The sequence below is a fragment of the Theropithecus gelada genome, chromosome 4 (assembly GCF_003255815.1).
Source record: "Theropithecus gelada isolate Dixy chromosome 4, Tgel_1.0, whole genome shotgun sequence".
Classification (NCBI taxonomy): Eukaryota; Metazoa; Chordata; class Mammalia; order Primates; family Cercopithecidae; genus Theropithecus; species Theropithecus gelada.
Window position 1 is genome coordinate 106,207,609 of NC_037671.1, and position 24,142 is coordinate 106,231,750.

Consider the following 24,142-nt stretch of genomic DNA (forward strand, 5'->3'; position numbering starts at 1 on the left):
GCCAGGCGTGGTGGCAGGCGCCTGTAGTCCCAGCTACTCGGGAGGCTGAGGCTTGCAGTGAGCCGAGATCACGCCACTGCACTCCAGCCTGGGCGACAGAGCGAGACTCCGTCTCAAAAAAAAAAAAAATTAGCCGGGCATGGTGGTGCGTACCTGTAGTCCCAACTCCTAAGGAGGCAGAGGCAGGAGAATCACTTGAACCCGGGAGTGGAGGTTGCAGTGAGCAGAGACCATGCCATTGCACTCCAGCCTGGGGGCCAGAGCGAGACTCATTCTCAAAAACAAAAACAAAACAAAACCAAAAAAAGTAAAAACAGGGAAGAAGATTAAGTGGCAAGTGAGGTAGGTGAAAATCAATGTGGTATCCTATAACTCAAGTAAGTTAAGGAATGAGACCAGACCTTTGGATTTACATTGTGGAGGTCATCTGTGACTTTGACTAGAAGTTTTGTTAGAATGTTGCAGGGTGACGTCTTGTTTGGTGTATGAGTCAGAGTTCTCCAGAGACAGACCCAATAAGAGAGGGATGGATAGATGGATGGATGGATGGATGGATGGATGGATGGTTGGGAGGGAAAAGGGAATTGGCTCACGTGTAAATTGCATTATTCTTGAAAAGATGTTCCCTGAAACTGCAAGTTCTGACATATTTGCACATTTTTCTGGAAACAACGCCTATATCTCTGGGAGATGTTAAAAGGGGGCAGGCTCAGTGGCTCACACCTGTAATTCCAGCACTTTAGGAGGCTGAGGTCGGAAGATCGCTTCACTTGAGTCCCAGCCTGGGCAACATGGCGAAACAACATCTCTACAAACAAAACAAAACAAAAATTAGCAGGCCGTGGTGGCGCACAACTGGAGTCCCATCTACCGGGGAGACTCTGGTGGGGAGAATAGCTTGAGCCTGGGTAGCAGAGGTTGCAGTGAGCCGAGATCGCACCATTGCACTCCAGGCAACAGAGTGAGACCCTGTCTAAAAAAAAAATTTTTTTTTTCAAAGGGGTTAGTGGCCCCAGAGAAACGATCACTTCATTAATAATTAAGATGGTTAGCCGGTCATGGTGGCTCACGCCTGTAGTCCCAACTACTCGTGAGACAGAGGAACGAGAATCGCATGGACCCAGGAGGCGGAGGTTGCAGTGAGCTGAGATTACGCCACTGCACTCCAGCCTGGGCAACAGAGTGAGACTCGGTTTCAACAAAAAAAAAAAAAAAGAAAAGAAAAAAGAAAAAAAAAAAGGGATTAAGATGAGCTCTCTTCGGTCAGGTGGAATCAGGCGGCGCTGGCTTCTTCGCTGGGCTCGCCTGCGGTTGTGCCCCAAGCCTACTTCCCGCTTAGTCCTCCGAGACGTGGCTTCCAGCAGGGGTCGCTGCTTCGCTGCCGCCCTGGCCTCGCGCCCAGCTCGACCCGCTCTCACCGCGCCAGCGCCGGCGGAAGGGGCGGGGCGCAGGTAGGGGTGGCCTGGAGGCCTGCAGTCCGCGCGGCCACGGGGAGGGACGAGAGGGCCTGACGTACAGGTGAGTGCGCCTCTGCTGGTGCGCCGCGCCGGGCCCCCTGCCCGCGCCCCCTGTCACTTCGCCCTGCCGCCCCGCCCACGCTCCAGCCGTGTCTCCCCATGAGTGTCCCGTATTCTGCCAGCCTTGGGACGCCCCGCGAGCCCAGGGCTGCGCAGGGGCTGCGGTAATTGAGCGCGTCGAGGACTTCCGTTCCTGCGTCCGATCGCTCCTGCTGGCTCCGAATGCAGATTGCGAACCCGGGAACGCAGTTGTCCATTTCCTTTGACCTTGGGGACCCAGGAGGGTGCACTGCCCGCGGGGGCGGGGAGGGAGCTAGAGGAACCCGACCCTGTCTTAGCCCGCAGCCTTCGAGGTCTCCAAGTAAAGGGAAGGATCTTTAGCTGTATTAGACTTCAAAGCGTTTAGACCAGTTTCTCCATCTTACGGAGCGGTGAACGGGCTCAGGAATGTGAAGCGTTTCCTGGCGTCAAGCAGGTCAAAGTCAGCGCTGCTTTTCTTACAGACACTGCTTTTCTTACAGTCTTCGGTTAGTTCAGATTGTATACCTCTCCTGAAGATGTCACCCAGAACCTCCTATGAGCGTCTGCCGTGATCATTCCTCCACTCACCCTACACCAACGCCAGAGATCTTTTAAAATGAACTTCTATGAGGTCAATTCCCAGGGCCCATCATTGCGTGTTCTTTTCCTGATTCATTCGAATGCACCCGTTCTGATCAATTTTTATTCCACAGGGGGGTGTTGTTTTGTCGTTTTTTAAGACACTAGCTCTGTGGTCAAGCCTAGAATACAGTGCTGTGAACTTTGCTCATTGCAGCCTCCCCCTCCCAGGTTCAAGCGATTCTTCCGCCTCAGCCTCCCGAGTAGCTGTGACTACAGGTGTGCGCCACCACGCCTGGCTAATTTTTGTGTTTTTAGTAGAGACGAGGTTTCACCATGTTGGCCAAGCTGGTCTCGAACTCCTGGCCTCAAGTAATCCGCCCCCCCTCAGCCTCCCAAAGTGCTGGAATTACAGGCGTGAGCCACTGCGTCTGGCCTATTTTTATTTTAGATCTCACTGTGTTGCCCAGGCTGATCTCAAGCTCTTGGACACAAGCGATTCTCCTGCCTTGGCCTCCCAAAGTGCTGGGATTATAGGCGTGAGCCACCTGCCTGACCTCATTTGCCCTCTCAATCCCCCTTACCCTGCTCCACTTTCTTCCCCTAGAGCATTAACCACCAGCTATCATGTAATTTACACGGTGTTTTTTTGTGTGTGTGTACCTGTTTCCCCTACTAGAGTATAAACTCTACAAGATTAGGAATCTTCATCCATATGTTTTTCCTCTGCTGAATTTCTAGTGCCGAAATTAGTGCGTGGCACATGGTGAGTGCTTAATTAAGGGGAGGAGGCCAGTGTTGCTGAAGCTGAATTTGCAAGAGTCAGATTGCAGATGAGGTTGGAGAGGAAATGGGGGCTGAGGGAGCACCAGATCCTGTAGAGCCTTTAGACCATGGTAGAGACTTTGCTTTTCTCTGAGTGCTTTTGTAGGGATTTGAGGAAAGGAGTGACATCGTATGAATGACTTTATTATGTACCCACATGGAGGTGTCAAATAGGCGTTAAATATTGTGTTGCAGGTCCCCAGGTTCATTGATTCACTAAGAGGACTCAAAAGACTCAGCACATAGTCATACTCACAGCTGTGATTTATTATAGCAAAAGGATACAAAGCAAAATAAGCAAAGGGAAAAGATGCATGGGACAAAGTCTGGAGGAAACCAGGTGCAGTCTTCTGAGTCCTCTCCTAGTGGAGTCACATGGGGTATACTTAATTCTTGCAGCATCAAATTATGACAAGACGTGAGAGATCTCTATCAGGAAAGTTCATAGAGCTCATTTTTCCAATAAAAAGTTACATAGGCACTGTCTGCCTACAGTGTGCCAAAATTTCAGCTACCCCAGAAAAACGCAGGTGTTCAGAATCACATTGTACAGTTCAGCACAGTTAGCCGCTCTTATCCAGTTGGGAATTGTGGGAACCCTCATGAAGTTCAAGTTCCCAGACACTAGCCATGGGCCAACTATGCAAGCAGGCATTCTAAGGATAGCAATCTCAGGCCTGTTATATTAATTCTTTTCTGCACAGATGTACGAGTCTGGAATTTGGGAGAAAGTCCTGGAATGGGAATATAGATTAGGGTGTGATTGGCATATAGGTGGTATTTAAAGCCATAGAAATGATTGGTGTCTTGATAATGCATTTGTAAGAATTAATTGGGTACACTTAAGAGGTGAGCTGGATAAAGTGAATGTATAAGAGAAGAGGACCAAAGATAGAGCCCTGGGCCCCTCCAACTTTAAGATATCTGGGAAGGCCAGGCACAGTGGCTCAGGCCTGTAATCCTAGCACTTTGGGAGGCTGAGGTGGGCGGGTCACTTGAGGTCAGGATTTCCAAACCAGCCTGGCCGACATGGTGAAACCCTGTCTCTACTAAAAATATAAAAATTAGCCAGGTGTGGTGGTAAGCGCCCGTAATCCCAGCTACTTTGGAGGCTGAGGTGGGAGAATATGGCCTGAACCCAGGAGGCAGAGGTTGCAGTGAGCCAAAATCGCGCCACTGCACTCCAGCCTGGACAACAGAGGAAGACCCTGTCTCGAAAAGAGAAGAAAGGCCGGGCGCGGTGGCTCACGCCTGTAATCCCAGCACTTTGGGAGGCCGAGACAGGCGGATCACGAGGTCAGGAGATCGAGACCATCCTGGCTAAAATCGTGCAACCCCGTCTCTACTAAAAATACAAAAAATTAGCCGGGCGTGGTGGCGGGCGCCTGTAGTCCCAGCTACTCGGAGGCTGAGGCAGGGGAATGGCGTGAACCCGGGAGGCGGAGCTTGCAGTGAGCCGAGATCGCTCCGCTGCACTCCAGCCTGGGCGGCAGAGCGAGACTCCGTCTCAAAAAAAAAAAGAAAGGAAAAGAAAAGAAAGATGATGTCAGGGAGAAGAGAAGGACGCAGCAAAGGAGTCTCCTTTTTTGGAGGGGGGGGAGATAAGAGTTTCGCACTTGTTGCCCAGTCTGGAGTGCAGTGGCCTCGGCTCACTGCAGCCTCCGCCTCCCAGATTCAAGTGATTCTCTTGCCTCAACCTCCTGAGTAGCTGGAATTACAGGTGCCCGCCATTGTGCCTGGCTAATTTTTTTTTTTTTTTTTTTTTTTTTAGACGTTGTCTCACTCTTGTTGCCCAGGCTGGAGTGCAATGGCGCAATCTTGGCTCACTGCAACCTCCCCCTCCTGGGTTCAAGCGATTCTCGTGCCTCATCCTCCTGAGTAGCTGGGATTACAGGCACGTGCCACCACGCTCAGCTAATTTTTGTATTAGTAGTAGAGACAGGGTTTCTCCATGTTGGTCAGGCTGATCTCGAACTCCCAACCTAAGGTGATCCACTCGCCTTGGCCTCCCAAAGTGCTGGGATTACAGGCGTGAGCCACCGTGCCCGGCCAGCAAAGGAGTCTTGAAAAGCAGCAGCCACAGGAGAGATAGGAAGAAAACCAAGAGTGAGGTGTCTTGGAGACCAAGGGAAGAAGAGAGGCGTTTTCAGTTTTTTCAAGTGCTGCTGAGAAGTCAATGAAGATGAGGACTGACATGACCTTTTGGATTTAGAAAATGAAAGGAGTGGAGTTGAGGAGAGTTAGACAACCATTTTGAGGAGTTTTATGGTAAAGAGGGGCCAGAAAAGAGTTGGTAGCTGGGGAGTGTGGAGGCAAGAGGTTTGTGTAATTGATTGCTTTTGAATGAGAGAAAAATAACAGCATCCTGTCCTTTACTATAGCCACCCCCACATTGACTCATTTCCTCACATATGCCAAGTGCCTGGCTAGGCCCTGGTATAAAACACGCAGTCCTTGTCGTCAGGGAACTGCCATTTAAGTGGAATGTGGGCAAGTAAACTGCCAGGGCACACATGTGAAAGCAGGTCCAGGGGAGGCTGAACCCTGCACCAGCTGGAGCGCAGAGCAAGAATGCCTGAGCTGGGCGTGGTGGATCACGCCTGTAATTCCAGCACTTTGGGAGACTGATGCAGGCAGATCACAAGGTTAGGAGTTCGAGACCAGGCTGGCCAACGTTGTGAAACCCATCTCTACTAAAAATACAAAAATTAGCTGGGCATGGTGGCCCGTGCCTGTAGTCCCAGCTACTGGGGAGGCTGAGGCAGGAGAATCGCTTGAACCCAGGAGGCGGAGGTTGCAGTGAGCTGAGATCACGCCACTGAACTCCAGCCCAGACGACAGTGCAAGACTCCATCTCAAAAAAAAAAAAAAAAAAAAAAAAAGCCTGAGTATCCTTGAATGCTCATCCTCATTCATCCTTGAATGAGAGAAAAATAACAGCATGCCAATGGAATAGTCCATTATCAAGCAAAAAAATTACTGTTGTAACGTGATGTTTCCCCATGGCTCAGTTTCAGGCCCCCTTTGCCCTTTGCTCACAGAACTCTGTAGGCATCCTTGCTCTGCGCTCCAGCTGGTGCAGGATTCAGCCTCCCCTGGGCCTGCTTTCACATGTGTGCCATGGCAGGCAGTTTACTTGCCCACATTCCACTTAAACAGCAGTTCCCTGATGACAAGGACTCTGTGTTTTATACCAGGGCCTACCCAGGCACTTGGCATATGTGAGCAAATGAGTGATTGTGGGGGTGGCCATAGTAATGGGCAGGATGCTCATTTCATTTCTAGAAATTGAATCTGCCACCATTCACTGGGTTTGGTATGTCCTGAGCAGAGGAGTGAAGAACAGGGCACTGTGTAGGCCCTATCACTACCCTTAGAGTTTGGGAGATAATTTGTGACTTAATTTGAAAGTAACAAAAAAATGGATAGTGTTGGTGCAACCAGAGTATGGAAAAGGGCATGTGGAGCATGGCTTGGTAGAGGAGGATGTGGCTTGTGTGGAGTGTGGAGGAAGAGAAGACCGTGACAAAAGGACAGGAACTTTTCAGTAGTAGATTTTTTTTTTTTTCCAAATGAGCTGTAAGGAACCCAGTATTCTCCAGTGCTGCTTCGGTTGGAGAGGAGCTGGGTGCCTGGTTAGTTCTCTTCTCTGGCACCCCCACTTCCAACTCAGGGCTTCCTTGAACAGTTTCAAAGTCCTGAGGCAGGGCGGGGTGCGGTGGCTCATGCCTGTAATCCCAGCACTTTGAGCAACCGAGGTGGGTGGATCACGAGGTCAGGAGATCAAGACCATCTTGACTAACACAATGAAATCCCGTCTCTACTAAAGATACAAAAAATTAGCCGGGTGTGGTAGCGGGTGCCTGTAGTCCCAGCTACTTGGGTAGCTGAGGCAGGAGAATGGCATGAACCTGGGAGGCGGAGCTTGCAGTGAGCCGAGATTGCGCCACTGCACTCCAGCCTGGGCGACAGAATGAGACTCCATCTCAAAAAAATAGTAACAAAGTTCTGAGGCAGAATCTGGGTCCTCCCTTGTGACCCTGAGTGCCCACTGCTGACAACTACAAATAGTCGTCATCTCCAGCAAGAATTAGGTTAATATGTTTCCTCAATTTTATGTTTTTAATGAATTTTATCTAAGCTTCCAACATCTGCCAATGTTTGCCTGATAGAAAGTTAAGCTGATCACAGTGAGAGGTAGTGAGTAGCTAATAAACACAAGGGAATTCATGGCTTGACATTTTGGTATGTTTTTTGAGTTTACAAGTGTATCTGATTCTAAATGGTTATTTTCTGCTAGGAAAGGTTTCCTAATGCAGGCAGATGTAACTCTACTTGTGACGTCGGCAGAGAGCCACATCATATCTAGGCATTCCTCAAAGTAAACAACGGTATGGTAAAAACTAGGACTTTTTTCAAAGGCAGGAAGAGTGTAAAAAAGATACTAAAAATAAATAAAAATTAAAATAGGACTTACAGATGGGGAATGTGGGCACCCAGGGTCTGACACAGAAACAAGACTTCTACCCCTAGCCATGGGTACTTCCTTGCCCTAGGTGTCTCCTCTTAGGATTTCTTCTAAGTTGGGGCAACAGTTCCTCCCACTCTTCTGTCCCTGAAAACTATCTGTTCTTTCAGGTATTGCACTAGTTGGTGAGTTTTTATTCCAGAAAAAAAAAAAAAAGAAAATAGATGTCAGGGTGTGGAAGAAAGAGCACTTAACTTGGAGTTGGAAGACTGATGGACAGTTCAGCTTGGTAGTAATGAGTCTAGGCTTTGGAGCTTGGATGCCTAGATTTGAATAGTGTCTGTGTGACGCTATAGCTGAGATGGGCTTGTTGCAAGGAATAAATGAGTTAATGTGTAGAGCAATGCCTGGCCCACAGTAAAAGCAATGAGCCTTAAGAAGACTTGACCAGCCAGGCGTGGTGGCTCACGCCTGTAATCCTAGCACTTCGGGAGGCCGAGGCAGGTGATCACCTGAGGTCAGGAGTTCAAGACCACCCTGGGCCACGTGGTGAAACCCTGTCACTACAAAAATACAAAAATGAGCCGGGCACAGCGGCACATGCCTGTAATTGCAGCTACTTGGGAGGCTGAGACACGAGAATCACTTGAACCCAGGAGGCGGAGGCTGCAGTGAGCCAGGATTGAACCTCTGCACTCCAGCCTGGGCAACAGAGTAAGACTCCATCTCATTTACTAGCTGGTGCCACTTAGCTTATTCTTAAATTGCTTCAGCTTTTGTTTGTACTCATCGCAAAATGAGGGAACAGCACAAAGTCATCCCTCAGAGGCTGCTTTTTTTTTTTTTTCTTGTTTTTGAGACGGAGTTTCACTCTTGTTGCCCAAGCTGGAGTGCAATGGCACAGTCTCGGCTCACCACAACCTCCACCTCCCAGGTTCAAGCAGTTCTCCTGCCGCAGCCTCCCAAATTGCTGGGATTACAGGCACGCGCCACCACACCTGGCTAATCTTGTATTTTTAGTAGAGACCGGGTTTCTCCATGTTAACCAGGCTGGTCTCAAACTCCCAACCGCAGGTGATCCGCCCACCTCGGCCTCCCAGAGTGCTGGGATTACAGGCATGAGCCGCCAAAGTAAAACTTTTAATAATGACTCTAGGACTTAGGACCAACACAGACTTCCTGGGGATGATGTTAGAGAGCTCTGGCCACCTATGGCTAAACCTTACTGTGTGTTTTGGGTGGTTGGGAGAGTGTGAGAGGCTGTGCTTATGAGTTAATTATTTTTCTTCAGATTTTCCATTGAAGGATCTATGCTAAAATCTTGTTAACAGTGGTTAATATGGATTGGACTAGGGCTGGTTTTAATTTTCTTTTTTTGAGATGGAGTTTCACTCTTGTCGCCCAGGCTGGAGTGCAATGGCACAGTCTTGGCTCACTGCAACCTCCACCTCCTGGGTTCAAGCGATTCTCCTGCCTCAGCCTCCCAAGTAGCTGAGATAACAGGCACCCACCACCATGCCTGGCTAATTTTTGTATTCTTAGTAGAGACAGGGTTTCACCATGTTGGCCAGGCTGGTCTCAAACTCCTGACCTCAGGTGGTCTGCCAGCCTTGGACTCCCAAAGTGCTGGGATTACAGGTAGTGAACCACCACATCCGGCCAATTTTCCTCATATTTTTTCAAATTTTCTACATGAAAATTTATTTTATATACATATAATGAGAAATTTTATGAAAATTATTGCATATAGGGGGTATACTCAGCCTTTTCTAGTTATGACTGTTGGGGGGGCATCTAATTTAAGTTAATGCCCCTGATATTCAAATATACTGCTGTTGCCAACACTGGGCCACTGGCCATACAAACCTGTGCCAAAGTTTTCCTAGACCCACAGTGAGAAAAATAAATGACAACAGTTGATTTCTTATAATGCTGAATGTATTCATCTTAAAGAAGTTTAATTCTGGCCGGGTGCTGTGGCTCACGTCTATAATCCCAGCACTTTGGGAGGCTGAGACGGGCCAATCACCTGAGGTCAGGAGTTCGAGACCAGCCTGACCAACATGGAGAAACCCCGTCTGTAATAAAAATACAAAATTAGCTGGGCGTGGTAGCGCATGCCTGTAATTGCAGCTGCCCAGGAGGCTGAGGCAGGAGAAGTGCTTGAACCCAGGAGGCAGAGGTTGCCGTGAACTGAGATCGAGCCATTTAACTCCAACCTGGGCAACAAGAACAAAACGCCATCTCAGAAAAAGTTGTTTAATTCTGAGATGATGTCCTTCCTACTCTTTTGGCATGAAATCTTTCTTGGAGTCCACCATGAGGTATCTTTCTCAATTTTGTTTTTTCTGTAGAGATGGAGTCTCACTGTTGCCCAGGCTGGTCTCAAACTCCTGGGCTCAAGCAGTCTTCCTGCCTCAGCCTCCCAAAGTGCTGGGATACAAGTGTGAGCCACTGCTCCTAGCCTAGTTACCTGTAAAAAAATTTTTAATTGTACTAATCAATGAAATAGACAGTCTGGGAAATGCTGAAATCTGGTGTTTTCTTCCTTTATTTCTGATTATGCAAAATTTTATTTGTTTTCCTTTTTTGAGATGGAGGCTCCCTCTCTTGCCCAGACTGGAGTACTGTGACACGATCTCGGCTCACTGCAACCTCTGCCTCCCAGGTTCAAGCACCCACCACCATACCCGGCTAATTTTTTTGTATTTTTAGTGGAGGTGGGGTTTCACCGTGTTGGCCAGGATGGTGTCAAGGTCCTGACCTCAAGTGATCTGCCCGCCTCAGCCTCCCAAAGTGTTGAGATTACCGGCCTGAGCCACTATGCCCGGCCCCAGCTAATTTTTGTACTAAAAGTAGAGATGGGGTTTCGCCATGTTGGCCAGGTTGGTCTTGAACTCCTCACCTCAAGTGATCCTCCCTCCTTAGACTGCAAAGTGGTTGGATTGCAGACGTGAGCCACCGTACCCAGCCTGATTATGTAAAATTTAAAATTAGCGAGACCTCATCTCTACTAAATAAATTAAATCTAAAAAATTTAAAGGCATTCCTATTAATGGGTATTATTCATTCTCTATTACATTAGAATATGTGTAAAAGTAATTATTGGCAACATTTCTTTTGAAGGTATTTCAGGTAGTTTCTAATCATTATTTTAGAGTACTCTGGATTATATAGCATTTTATTTATTTATTTTATTTTATTTTTGAGACAGAGTCTCACTCTATCGCCCAGGCTGGAGTGCAGTAGTGCGATCTCAGCTCACTGCAACCTTTACCTCCCAGGGTCTAGCGATTCTCCTGCCTTAGCCTCCCAAGTAGCTGGGATTATAGGTGCATGCCACCACGCCCGGCTAATTTTTGTAATTTTATTAGAGATGGGGTTTCACCATGTTGGCCAGGCTCGTCTTGAACTCCTGACCTCAGGAGATCCACCCGCCTCAGCCTCCCAAAGTGCTGCGATTATAGGTGTGAGCCACCATGCCCACCCTAGCATTTTAAAATTGTTCCAAATTATAGTTATGTTGAAATAGAGGCTTTACATTCAGTCTGCTTTATTTCTCTTTCAAGACTTAGATTGGAGTCCCAAGAGTGGTGGATTAATAGAGTTGAGATTTTGTTGTATGCTCATCTCCACCAGGAAAATAAGACCCAAAATGTTAAATACAATTTGGAAGTAGCTAGCTCCATGTTTTTGAGTGGGCCATAATCAGAGGTATCAATCTTAAGGTACAGTCTAGGCACAAAGGAAAGTCATTTGCAGACTCCCAGTACAAGGATGTTGATCATATGGAAACCCTTCCCTCATTCCCAAATCATGGTCTCTAAAACCTTCTTGATATACTTGCAGGGGAGGGGGTGGGTGTGAGTCTGCCACCATCATAAGATGGTTTCTCCTTCATTTGAAGTAACTGTAGGAAATGATTGCCCTCTGACGTGTCACAAGCACTTGTCACAATTCCCTAGTTTGTGGGTCTCTAGACCCCTTCCTTGTCTGCTAGCTAATGCCTCTGTTAAACATGGGGAAGGAGATGTAAAAGGAGTTAAAATGCAGGTCTGTCCAGTTTGCTCACCCTTACCTCTCATTTGCTAGGGCTGGAGGTTGAAATAAAGTTTAGAGATTTACTCTCGATTTCATGAAGTCATGATCTGGTGTCCTTCCTTGGCAAAGTCAGTGTTGTAAGGATGTAATGTGTGTCAGTCAACAGTCTTTCTCTCCAAATTTTCCCTTAAAAAAAAAAAAAAAAAAAAAAAAAAACCGGCCAGGCACAGTGGCTCACTCCTGTAATCCCAGCATTTTGGGAGGCCAAGGCAGGCAGATCACCTAAGGTCGGGAGTTTGAGACCACCTTGACCACCATGGAGAAACCCTGTTTCTACTAAAAATACGAAATTAGCTGGGCATGGTGATGCATGCCTGTAATTCCAGCTACTGGGGAGGCTGAGGCAGGAGAATAGCTTGAACCTGGGAGGCAGAGGTTGCGGTGAGCCGAGATGGTGCCATTGCACTCCAGCCTGGGCAACAAGAGCGAAACTCCATCTCAAAAAAAAAAAAATTGAAAATTAAAAAAACCAAAAATCATCGAGAACTATTGTTAGTATTTTTTTAGAAGCAGTCAGTACCCAAAGCTAATTTGGGGGAGGGAGAAGAGTAGAACCAGTGCTTTCACACATACTAGTATCACATTGGACCTTCCTGACAATCCTATGAGCTAATCACATTAGTTGCAGCTAGAAGATTCACTATGCTGTGATATATGGCCCCTGGTACATGCAGATTGATACAACTTTTTTTTTTTTTTTTAATTTTGAGATGTGGTTTCTTGTTGCCTGGGCTGGAGTGTAATGGCGTGATCTCGGCTCACTGCAACCTCTGCCTCCCAGGTTCAAGCGATTCTCCTGCCTCAGCCTCCTGAGTAGCTGGGATTACAGGTGCCTGCCACCACGCCTGGCTAATTTTTGTATTTTTAGTAGAGATGGGATTTGGCCATGTTGGCCAGGCTGGTCTTGTACTTCTGACCTCAGGTGATCTGCCCACCTCAGCCTCCCAAAGTGCTGAGATTACAGGCGTGAGCCACCGCGCCAGGCCCGATAGGACTTTTTAGGGACGCATACATATAGTACTGGACAAAGTGTTCATAGTGCATATGGTTTATGTTGTAAGAACGTCATGACACTGCACTTGTGAGATAAAACTGATTTATTATCTGTTTCAGATTATAAGCGCCATGGCTATGGCTAGTGTTAAATTGCTTGCTGGTGTTTTAAGAAAGCCAGATGCCTGGATTGGACTCTGGGGTGTTCTCCGAGGGACACCTGCGTCATACAAACTCTGTACTTCCTGGAATCGATACTTGTATTTTTCTAGTACCAAGTTATGTGCACCAAATTATAAAACACTTTTCCATAATATTTTCTCACTGAGACTCCCAGGACTTTTACTATCTCCAGAATATATTTTTCCTTTTTCCATAAGACTCAAAAGTAATATAAGCTCTACAAAATCTACTAAAAAGTCTCTGCATAAAGTAGATGAAGAGGACTCTGATGAAGAAAACGATCATGACGAGATGAGTGAGCAGGAAGAGGAGCTTGAGGATGACCCTACTGTAGTCAAAGACTATAAAGACCTGGAAAAAGCAGTGCAGTCTTTTCGGTATGATGTTATCTTGAAGACGGGGCTAGATATTGGGAGAAAGTGAGTATGATACACATTTCATTATAAACTCACTCGTAGTCGTGTTATTTTAATGTAGCATTCTAAATCACTTGGCCCATATTATGGTGAAGAATAACCACAATAAAAGGACCTTTATAGGTAACTTGTTTCAATTATTTCATTTTATAGATGAGCAAACTGATTTCCAAAGAAGTCAAGTGACTGCCTGCAAATCCCATGTGCCATATTAGAAAATTTGAATCTAAGACACAGTTGACTGTAAGATGAACCATTGATTTAATAACAGCTTCTTGAGGAGAAAATGAATCACCATATTAGATGTATGTAGCAAGCATAAAATGCACCGGGATATTTCACAAATGCTATAATGTGAAACGGTACCTCGGCTGGGCACGGTGGCTCATGCCTGTAATCCCAGCACTTTGGGAGGCCGAGCTGCGTGGATCACAAGGTCAGGAGTTCAAGACAGCCTGGCCAATATGGTGAAACTCTGTCTCTACTGAAAATACAAAAATTAGCCAGGCGAGGTGGCAGGCGCCTGTAGTCCCAGCTACTTGGGAGGCTGAGACAGGAGAATTGCTTGAACCTGGGAGTCAGAGGTTGCAGTGAGCCAAGGTCGTGCCACTGCACTCCAGCCTGGGCAACAGAGCAAGACTCCATCTGGAAAAAAAAAAAAAGGTACCTCTTAGAATTAACAGCATGATGTATAATAAGATGATGGTTAAGAATGCAGGCTTTGGCCAGGCGCGGTGGTTCATGCCTGTAATCCCAGCACTTTGGGAGGCTGAGGCAGGCAGATCACAAGATCAGGAGATCGAGACCATTCTGGCTAGTACAGTGAAACCCAGTCTCTACTAAAAATACAAAAAATTAGCTAGGCGTGGTGACAGGCACCTGTACTCCCAGCTGCTCAGGAGGCTGAGACAGGAGAATGGCATGAACCTGGAGGTAGAGCTTGCAGTGAGCTGAGATGGCGCCACTGCACTCCAGCCTGGGCGACAGAGCGAGACTCCGTCTCAAAAAAAAAAAAAAAACCAGAATGTGGGCTTTGGAGCCAGATTACTGGGTTTCAGTCCTGGTTCTGTGTGACCTTGGGTTAGTTACTTAAACTTTCTGAGCCTCAGTTTTCTCATCTGTAAAATGAAGATGATAGAACCTAGTATAGAGAGTGGTTGCTAGGATTGAGTGCATATATATCTATCTCAAGCACTTATAACAGTGTCTGGCACATAGTAGGTACTCAATATATGCGGGCTGTTTTGAAGAAAATACTACATATGTTCATGTATAATAGAGGTATTGAGTCTAACCTTTCAGATTTCTTTTTTTTTTTTTTTTTTTTGAGACGGAGTCTCACTCTGTGGCCCCAGCTGGAGTGCAGTGGCGTGATCTCGGCTCACTGCAAGCTCCACCTCCTGGGTTCACGCCATTCTCCTGCCTCAGCCTCCCAAGTAGTTGGGACTACAGGCGCCTGCCACCACGCCCAGCTAATTTTTTTGTATTTTTTTAGTAGCGACAGGGTTTCACTGTGCTAGCCAGGATGGTCTCGATCTTGTGACCTCATGATCCGCCCACCTCGGCCTCCCAAAGTGCTGGGATTACAGGCGTGAGCCACTACGCCCAGCAAAGATTTCTTTAGTATTCTGATTCCCTCTCTGCTAGATTAATTATATAAGAATAGTGGCCTTCATTGTTCATTTATTCCCTTAGGAATGATTGCATGCATATTGTATACAATGTAAGAATTGTGATATGAATAAATGCAGAAAAGGTCTTGTGTAGTTTGTACCTTTATGACCTAATGTAATGTCATAGTTTAATTTTTTAATCCTTGAAGCTTAAGAGATTCATAAAAAGGGCTGGGCGTGGTGGCTCACGCCTGTAATCCCAGCATTTTCAGAGGCCGAGGCAGGTGGATCACAAGGTCAGGTGATCAATACCATCCTGGCTAACACAGTGAAACCCCGTCTCTACTAAAAATAGAAAAAATTGGCTGGGCGTGGTGGTGGGCGCCTGTAGTTCCAGCTAATCAGGAGGCTGAGGCAGGAGAATGACGTGAATCTGGGAGGCGGAGCTTGCAGGGAGCCAAGATCGCGCCACGCCACCGCACTCCAGCCTGGGCGACAGAGCGAGACTTCATCTCAGAAGAAAAAAAAAGAGAGAGATTAATAAAAATGAGCCAGCCCACAGGCCCCGCCCTTGGCATTCTGATTAGGGTGCCATTAGAGAATGTTCTGTAAACTCTGTAAACTCTGGCAAACTAATGAGGCCTCTCCTCTCCCAGAGTAGAAACTGCTGCTGTTATTATTAAGCCGAGCTCCACATGTCAGTCACCTGGAATCAGATCATCAAAAAGAAAGGGTGTACTGATTTTTAGCTGCTTCCTCCCCTGGTCTTGTTGCCCCAGTGACTTAAGTTCGGAGAGAACAGCAGCTGTCAGATTGGAATTTCCCCAGCCTCAGTACAAACTGGCAGAGGGTTTCTTAATAGCCTTGCCATACACGTGGTGCCTGGTTTTTCTCTCAGTGTACAGAGCAGGTATCTGAGGGGAAGGCAGTGCCCACTCACTTTGGCTGTCGTGAATCACCAGAGCTGCAGCCTGGTCATGTGATCTCTGCACTGGGAGTCAGGTGGAGTACCCCAGGCCCCTGTCCAGAATGGAGCTTGACATGTATGCTAAAACCTCTCTTAAGGCTCCATCCAATTAACTGCCTAAATCTTTGCAGCAGTTCGACATCTATTTAGAAATGCCCTTTGGTCTCCCTGTTTTAGATACACAACAGAGCAGGTGACTTTCAGTTTCCCAGGACTCAAAATGGAGACTGTGGAGAATCACTGTCAGAATAAACGTTAACGGAGGGCTGGGCGCGGTGGCTCACGCCTGTAATCCCAGCACTTTGGGAGGCCGAGGCGGGCGGATCACGAGGTCAGAGATTGAGACCATCCTGACTAACACGGTGAAACTCCGTCTCTACTGAAAATACAAAAAAAAAAAAAAAAAAAAAAGCCTGGCGTGGTGGCAGGCGCCTGTATTCCCAGCTACTTGGGAGGCTGAGTCAGGAGAATGGCGTGAACTTGTTAGGCAGAGCTTGCAGTGAGCCAAGACCGCACCACTGCACTCCAGCCTAGGCAATGGAGCGAGAATCTGTCTCAAAAAATAATACTAATAATAAAAATGGCAAGTGTTTCTCTCAAACTTGTATATAGTTGATGCTTGAACAGTGTGGGGGTTCGGGGTGCCAACCCCCACGCGGTTGAAATGCCACATACAACTTTTGACACTTGTAATATTTTGACACTCTGAAAACTTAACTACTGATACAGCCTACTGTTGACCAAAGGCCTTACTGATACACAGTTACAATAAAGTAAGCTCCAGAAAAGAAAATGTTACTAAGAAAAGCATAAGAAAGTGAAAATATATATACTATTTATTAAGTGGAAGTGGATCATCATGAAGGTCTGCATCCTGGCTGAGGAGGAGGAGGAAGAGGAGTTGTGGACTTGCCCTCAGGGGTGGCAGAGGCTAAAGGAAATCCACATATAAGTGGATCTGCACAGTTTGGGCCCGTGCTGGCCAAGGGTCAACTGCGATTGTTTTGAGTGTATTTCTATATTTTAAAGCACTTTACCTTTAAAAAAATAGATACAAGGCAGGGCGCAGTGTTTCACGCCTATAATCATAGCACTTTGGGAGGCCAAGGTGGGCGGATCACAAGGTCAGGAGTTCAAGACCAGCCTGGCCAACAGTGAAACCCCGTCTCTCCTAAAAATACAAAAGTTAGTCAGGCATGTTGGCGTGTGCCTGTAGTCCCAGCTACTGGGAGGCTGAGGCAGGAGAATCACTTGAAACCGGGAGGTGGAGGTTGCAGTGAGCCAACATCACACCACCGCATTCCAGCTTGGGCAACAAAGTGAGACTTTGTCTCAAAAAACAACAAAAAAATAGATTTGAGGGTACAAGTGCCATTTCGTTACATGGATATATTGCGTGGTGATGAAGTCTGGGCTTTAGTGTACCCATCACCCAAATTGTGTACATTGTTGCTTTTTTTTTTTTTTTTTTTGTAGCAAAGTGGAAGATGCATTCTACAAAGGTCAACTCAGACTGAATGAGGAAAAATTATGGAAGAAAAGCAGAACGGTGAGATACTAACCTAAAATGACAGCCAGATGTTTTCATCACTTACTCTGCTAGTAACTGAATTAATGCTGCCCCAAATTTTCCCTCTGGCTCCTCTTCCTTCTCTGAGGTCCTCTGTGGTCCTCCAGCTCAAGCTGGTGGGAATCAGCTACAGGCTTCAGACACAGGCACTTTCACTTTTGCAGCCTTAATGACCTTCTGATGAAGCTTCTCCCTTTTAAAATTTTAGAATACGCCACTGTTCGAACTGGCAGAAATCCATTAATTAAACTTCCAAGTCATTAATGTTAGCCCTCATGGAATCCACATAATCAGATTTCAAAGAAACATGTGATCCATGTAGAGTTGTTCTTTGGCCAGTGGTATCTGAGCAGATGTGTAGTTCTCTACAGCTCAGCAGTACCCAGCGAGTGCTTGCTGGATGCACAGCTTTGTGTGCAGAGCAGCTATAAAAAATGATGTGTTCTGTATTTTCTGACAAGTCCATATCAATACTGTTGTTAAGTGAAAGTCAGTTACAAGAAAATGTGTTTCCAGTCTCCGCTTTTCTAACAATAAATCATATATAAAAATTCACAGTGGCTCATGCTTGTAATCCCAGTACTCTGGGAGCTGAGGCCTGCGGATCACTTGAGCCCAGGAGTTCAAGACAAGCCTGGGCAGCATGGCAAAGCTCTATTTCTACAAAAAATACAAAAACTTAGCCAAGCGTGGTGGCGGGCGCTTGACCCAGCTACTTGGGAGGCTGAGATGGGAGGATTACCTAAGCCTGGGAGGTCAAGGCTGCAGTGAGCCATAATCATGCCAGTGCGCTCCAGTTTGGGTGACAGAGTGAGACCCTGTCTCAAAAAAGAAAAAAAAAAATTCTGTCCAGGCACAGTGGCTCACGCCTGTAATCCCAGCACTTTGGGAGGTCAAGGCAGGCGGATCACAAGGTCAGGAGATCAAGACCATCCTGGCGGCCGGGCGCGGTGGCTCAAGCCTGTAATCCCAGCACTTTGGGAGGCCGAGACGGGCGGATCACGAGGTCAGGAGATCGAGACCATCCTGGCGAACACCGTGAAACCCCGTCTCTACTAAAAAATACAAAAAACTAGCCGGGCGAGGTGGCGGGCTCCTGTAGTCCCAGCTACTCGGGAGGCTGAGGCAGGAGAATGGCGTAAACCTGGGAGGCGGAGCTTGCAGTGAGCTGAGATCCGGCCACTGCACTCCAGCCCGGGCTACAGAGCGAGACTCCGTCTCAAAAAAAAAAAAAAAAGACCATCCTGGCTAGCATGGTGAAACCCATCTCTACTAAAAATACAAAAAAAAAAAATTAGCTGGGCGTGGTGGCGGGCGCCTATAGTGCCGGCTACTCGGGAGGCTGAGGCAGGAGAATGGCATGAACCCAGGAGACAGAGCTTGCAGTGAGCTGAGATGGTGCCACTGCACTCCAGGCTGGGCAACAGAGTGAGACTCCCATCTCAAAAAAAAATTCTGTTAGAAAATATGTTTTTGTAAAAGTAAATTACATATATATATATACACATCTGGAATTACAATGCTGCTATTACTAGTATTTATCTTTAAGTGAAACATTATGGATTATGTTAATTTTCTTCATGCTTTTTATTTTCTGAATTTTTTTACCAGGCGTATGTATCACTTTCATAATTGGAAAAAACAATACTGGTAATAAAAGTTAACAAAACACAATAAAAAGGTATGACAGAGACCCTTAAAAAGTGTGGAAGACACAAGACATGTGAGGTGTTGGAAGACATAATCTAACTCCGTGTTCAGGGAACAAAGGTTCCAGAGAAGTTAGATGTACTTTGGAGATTGTTTTGATTTCATCTTTCATATTTCAAAATATCCCTGGGGTTGGAGGATCCAAGCTACATCCGGTTGCCCTAGGACATGGGACATTGAGGCTGTCAGCTGTGCATTTGGGTGAGCACTGAGGCTTCCTGCAGTCCTTGCTAGCTGGGATCATGCAGGTTCTTGCAGCTCTGTGGGCAGAAGGAGGGAAAAGTCCCCCATGCTGTCTCAGCCCCCAAGTCCCAAGGCACTGGTGATGCTCCTGACTTGAACCGGCAGGCTGGGACTGTGGCTGTTAGCTGTTGCTCAGTGAGCTGCATGCAGTCATAAACCCTTCTCATCTCTGAATTGCTTTTTCCTCCTTTAGCCTGCCCTCCTTCTAAGCTGCAGTATTCCAAAAACAAGATGTGTTCTTGGAGTAAAGAATGATTACTCCCTGAAAACCCTGTCTCTGTGCTGGGGTCTCATTTACAAACCCCACTAGACTATTTTTCTCCCCCCACCGTTTTGTGATGTTGTTAACTACAGCCTAATTGCTGCTGCTTCATTCTGCCTTGGGTGTTCTGTTGTCTCAGCTGCCTTCCAGGTTTCTTGTGAGGGTCAGCAAAGGAAGGGGGCATTATTAACACTCAGCTGTCTTGTTACTAGGAGGCCTGGTAGCCATGGAAACTGCAGCTAACTGGAGATTTGAAATGTAGATATTTGGAACAGCCCCTAATCCCAGCCAGTTTTGCTTTGTGTCTGCTGAGGGACAGGGCTGTGGAGGGGAATAAAGAATGCCTCGCCTTCCCTGGTCGGCTCTGTGGAGCCAGTGCCTGGCTGCTGACCCCAAAGGGTCAGGTGCTTGTCTGATGCAGCAGCTCTAACCCTCGCTGCCTGCAATTCAGCAAAGCTTTTCTTTGAGCTGAAAACCAGGTGAAACGCAGGGTGTGGTAGGTGTTGGGTAATTGTTGATTAAACGGTGGCTGTGTGGTGCCCAAGTATGGGGAGTGAATCCTTCCTAAACTCATCTCTTCCTGGGATCAGTCGGGTAAAGGAGGAACACCCCTTCTCTACGCTACAAGGAAGCCCCAAAGGGATTCATTCCTTAGCCACACACTAGCCTGCTCTTTAGAGAGGCAGACATCATGCACAATATCTCTATGAAAGGATATACATAGAGTATCCTTTTCTTTGTATATCTTCTTTGCTTTTCTTTTTCCTTTTCCTTTTTATTTTTATTTTATTTTAGAGACAGGGTCTTGCTCGGTTTCCCAGGCTGGAGTGCAGTGGTGCAGCCATAGCTCGTTGCAGTCTTGACTTCTGGGCTCAAGTGATCTTCCCACCTCAGCCTCCCGAGTAGCTGCTGTGACAGGCATACCACCATATCTGGCTATTTTTTCATTTTTTATAGAGACAGGGTCTCACTGTGTGGTCCAGGCTGGTCTTGAACTCCTGACCTCAAGTGATCCACCCACCTTGGCCTCCCAAAGTGCTGAGATTACAGACATGAGACACCACACCTGGCCTATATACCTTTTCTTCATATACCCTTTTGTATCTTCTAAATTTTTTATCGCATGCATATATTACTTATTGAAAATGAATTGTAGGCCAGGTGCAGTGACTCACACCTGTAATCCCAGCACTTTGGGAGGCCAAGGCAGGCGGAACACTTGAGACCAGGAGTTTGAGACCAGTCTGGCCAACATGGTGAAACCCCGTCTCTACTAAAAAAACAGAAAGTTGGCCAGGCGCGGTGGCTCAAGCCTGTAATCCCAGCACTTTGGGAGGCCGAGATGGGCGGATCACGAGGTCAGGAGATCGAGACCATCCTGGCTAACATGGTGAAACCCCGTCTCTACTAAAAAATACAAAAAACTAGCCGGGCGAGGTGGCAGGAGCCTGTAGTCCCAGCTACACAGGAGGCTGAGGCAGGAGAATGGCATGAACCGGGGAGGCGGAGCTTGCAGTGAGCTGAGATCCGGCCACTGCACTCCAGCCGGGGCGACAGAGTGAGACTCTGTCTGGAAAAAATAAAAAAAATTAATAATAATAATTTGAATGAAATAAGGCACCCTCCCTTTCTTTCTTTCTTTCTTTTTTTTTTTTGAGATGGAGTCTCCTGCTGTCGCCCAGGCTGGCATGCAGTGACACGATTTCAGCTTACTGTAACCTCCGCTTCCCGGGTTCAAGTGATTCTCCTGCCACAGCCTCCCGAGTATCTGGGGTCACAGGCACCCACCACCACACCCAGCTAATTTTTGTATTTTTAGTAGAGATGAGGTTTCACCATGTTGGCCAGGCTGGTCTCGAACTCCTGACCTCAGGTGATCCACCCAGCTTGGCCTCCCAAAGTGCTGGGATTACAGGCGTGAGGCACCGCATCTGGCCAAGGCACCCTCCCTTTCATGCTGAGGCACTGGGGATAGGTGACAGTGACCGAGGTCAGGGCCTTTTCTCACCTGCCCCTCCTCTGGATCGTGATCATGTGGTGAAAACTCAAAGCAGTAGTGTTTGCATTGGTCTGGATTTCCTGAAGTGTAACCAAGCCTCCGTTTTCTTTTAATTTTCAGGTGAAAGTGGGAGATACATTGGATCTTCTCATTGGAGAGGATAAAGAAGCAGGAACAGAGACAGTTATGCGGATTCTCTTGAAAAAAGTGTTTGAAGAGAAGACTGAAAGTGAAAAATACAGAGTGGTGTTACGGCGGTGGAAAAGTTTAAAGTTGCCTAAGAAGAGAACATCTAAATAAATGGATTGCTTTTTAGCAATAAAGCTGCTCTCTAGTGGTAGAGGAAGGGGTCACCTGAAAAAGAGGACATTTTTATTAAAATAAAGTTCTCTTAGCGTGTGTGGAATCTGCTGAGCCATTTTGTAGAAACTAGGATCCATATCTGGAGACACTTCCCAAGGCCTGCCTTACCCCCACCCCCTGCCCACCTTGATCCATGCCCCTTTGACCTCCTCGTGTGAGAACCCCTTTGCCAGAGTGAGACGTGTGCAGAATGAACTAAGCCCCAGAGGGTTTTAATGGCTTGCCTGCAGTTTCCCACATAAACTACCTCAGGAGTCATGGTAAAATAAACTGGCCTTGTTGTCTCTTAGTGTTTTTATTTAAAATGTTCCCTGTCCAGCGGGGCCAGCTTCCCAGGTTCAGGTTTCTTTAGACAAAACCAAGCAAAGTCAAGGGTACTTTCAGATGTTAGGGGATAACCTCTGGGAGAGCCCTTTCTCCCCTGCCCTTCCGAACTACCAGTGGCAGGGGACCTTAGTTCCCTTCAATTTGTCTTCACAAGTCTGGATGAATAAAGTTTTTCCAGCTAATTTCAAACCAGCTAGTTAGAGCCCATTTGAAATTATTAGTTTAGGGCAGGCAGGGGTCCATAAACGAAGGCAGCCAAAGACTTGTGTTCTATGGCCCTTGAGCCAAGAATGGTTTTTACATCACACATGCATGCACACACACACACACAGCCAGAGACCTTCTGTGGCCCACAAAGCCTAAAATATTTACTTTAAAAAAAAAAACCTTTTGGCTTGGCACAGTGGCTTACACCTGCTAACTCGGCATTTTGGGAGGCCAAGGCAGGTTAATCACTTAATCCCAGGAGTTTGAGATCAGCCTGGGGGCAACATAGATTTCATCTCTCTCAAAAAAAAAAAAAAAAAAAAGACATATTTTTGTAGAAGGGGGTTCTCACTCTATTGCCCAGGCTGTCTCCAACTCCTGGGCTCAGGTGACTGTCTCACTTTGGCTTCCTAAAGTGCTGGGATTACAGGCATGAGCCACTGTACCTGGCCAAAGTCTAAAATATTTACTATCTACCCCTTTACAGAAAAAGTTTTTTGACCCCTAGTTTAGGGTAATCAGTAAGGGTTTAATTTTCGGGTGAAAGTAAACATACCTGTTTTATCAATGAAGAGAATAAAACCAATTCTAATTCTCAAAGTGTCATAAAATAGATGAAGGCTTACCAGAGTAGTGTGGTGGGGTAGACACACACATAATGTACATCATCTAAGAAAGGACCTGTGGATGAATAGGCCAGGCTATAGATTCCCAGGAGCTGTTTGCTGGCACTTGGAGAGGTTACCTCCAATAAGAGACTTGTTAGATTATGTCACATCAGAAAGACTGGCCCAGGCACAGTGGCTAACACCTGTAATCCCAACACTTTGGGAAGCTGAGGCTTGAGGTCAGAAATTTGAGACCAGCCTGGCCAACACGGTGAAACCCCATCTCTACTAAAAATACAAAAATTAGCTGGGCATGGTGGCAGGCACGTGTAATCCCAACTACTCAGGAGGCTAAGGCAGGAGAGAATCGCTCAAACCTGGGAGGCAGAGGTTGCAGTGAGCAGACATCGCGCCCCTGCACTCCAGCCTGGGCGACAAGAGCAAGACTCCATCTCAAAAAAAAGAAAAAAAGACCCTATATCTGGGCTCTTATTTGTCCCCCAGGAATTCCTGAGAATCCTTAACTGGCAGTGAAGAGAAACTTCTGTAGCCCAAAGCAGTGGGATGTTTGGGCTCGTGTGTCTGGAACTGTTAACCAGCTTATTTATTTATTTTTGTTTTTGAGACGGACTCTTGCTCTGTCACCAGGCTGGAGTGCAGAGTGCAGTGGTGTGATCTCGGCTCACTGCAACCTCCGCCTCCCAGGTTCAAAGGATTCTCCTGCCTCAGCCTCCCGAGTAGCTGGGATTACAGGTGCCCACCACCATGCCCAGCTATTTTTTTTTGTATTTTAAGTAGAGATGGGGTTTAACCATGTTGGTCAGGCTGATCTCGAACTCCTGACCTCATGATCCGCCCACCTCAGCCTCCCAAAGTGCTGGGATTGCAGGCGTGAGCCACCAAGCCCAGCATAACATCTTTCTTCTACACACAAGCCTCACAGCCCGCTGCTTCTGCCTTTTGGTAGCTGCTACCTCCCAATCTATAGCTTGGAATTTCTGGAAGGGCACTGAAAATGAATGTGGCTTTCCAAATTTACTATCCTCTCAAAGACACGCTGTGGTGGCCGTTTTTTTGTTTGTTTGTTTTTTGTAAAGTTTTTTGTTCAACATTATTGCTAACAGATTGGGTAAATATAATATCAAAAGTAGGATGGTCCTGAAGGCATGG

At 46.9% G+C, this 24,142-nt stretch overlaps 1 protein-coding gene across 4 annotated transcripts; it reads left to right on the plus strand.

The window, feature by feature from the left end:
• The first annotated feature begins 1,419 nt into the window (after positions 1 to 1,419).
• Positions 1,420 to 22,115, plus strand: C4H6orf203 (chromosome 4 C6orf203 homolog). Of its 4 annotated transcripts, XM_025383242.1 has the most exons (5): positions 1,420 to 2,044; positions 2,797 to 2,883; positions 12,625 to 13,106; positions 17,160 to 17,232; positions 21,588 to 22,115. In XM_025383242.1, exons 2-5 carry the CDS (start codon positions 2,881 to 2,883, stop codon positions 21,765 to 21,767), a joined length of 738 nt encoding a protein of 245 aa, XP_025239027.1. In that variant the 5' UTR covers positions 1,420 to 2,044; positions 2,797 to 2,880; the 3' UTR covers positions 21,768 to 22,115. The 4 variants fall into 4 exon arrangements, with proteins under 4 accessions (XP_025239027.1, XP_025239029.1, XP_025239028.1 ...); XM_025383244.1 differs by lacking the exon at positions 2,797 to 2,883; XM_025383243.1 differs by lacking the exon at positions 2,797 to 2,883 and having other exon boundaries at positions 1,420 to 1,518.
• The last annotated feature ends 2,027 nt before the right edge of the window (positions 22,116 to 24,142 follow it).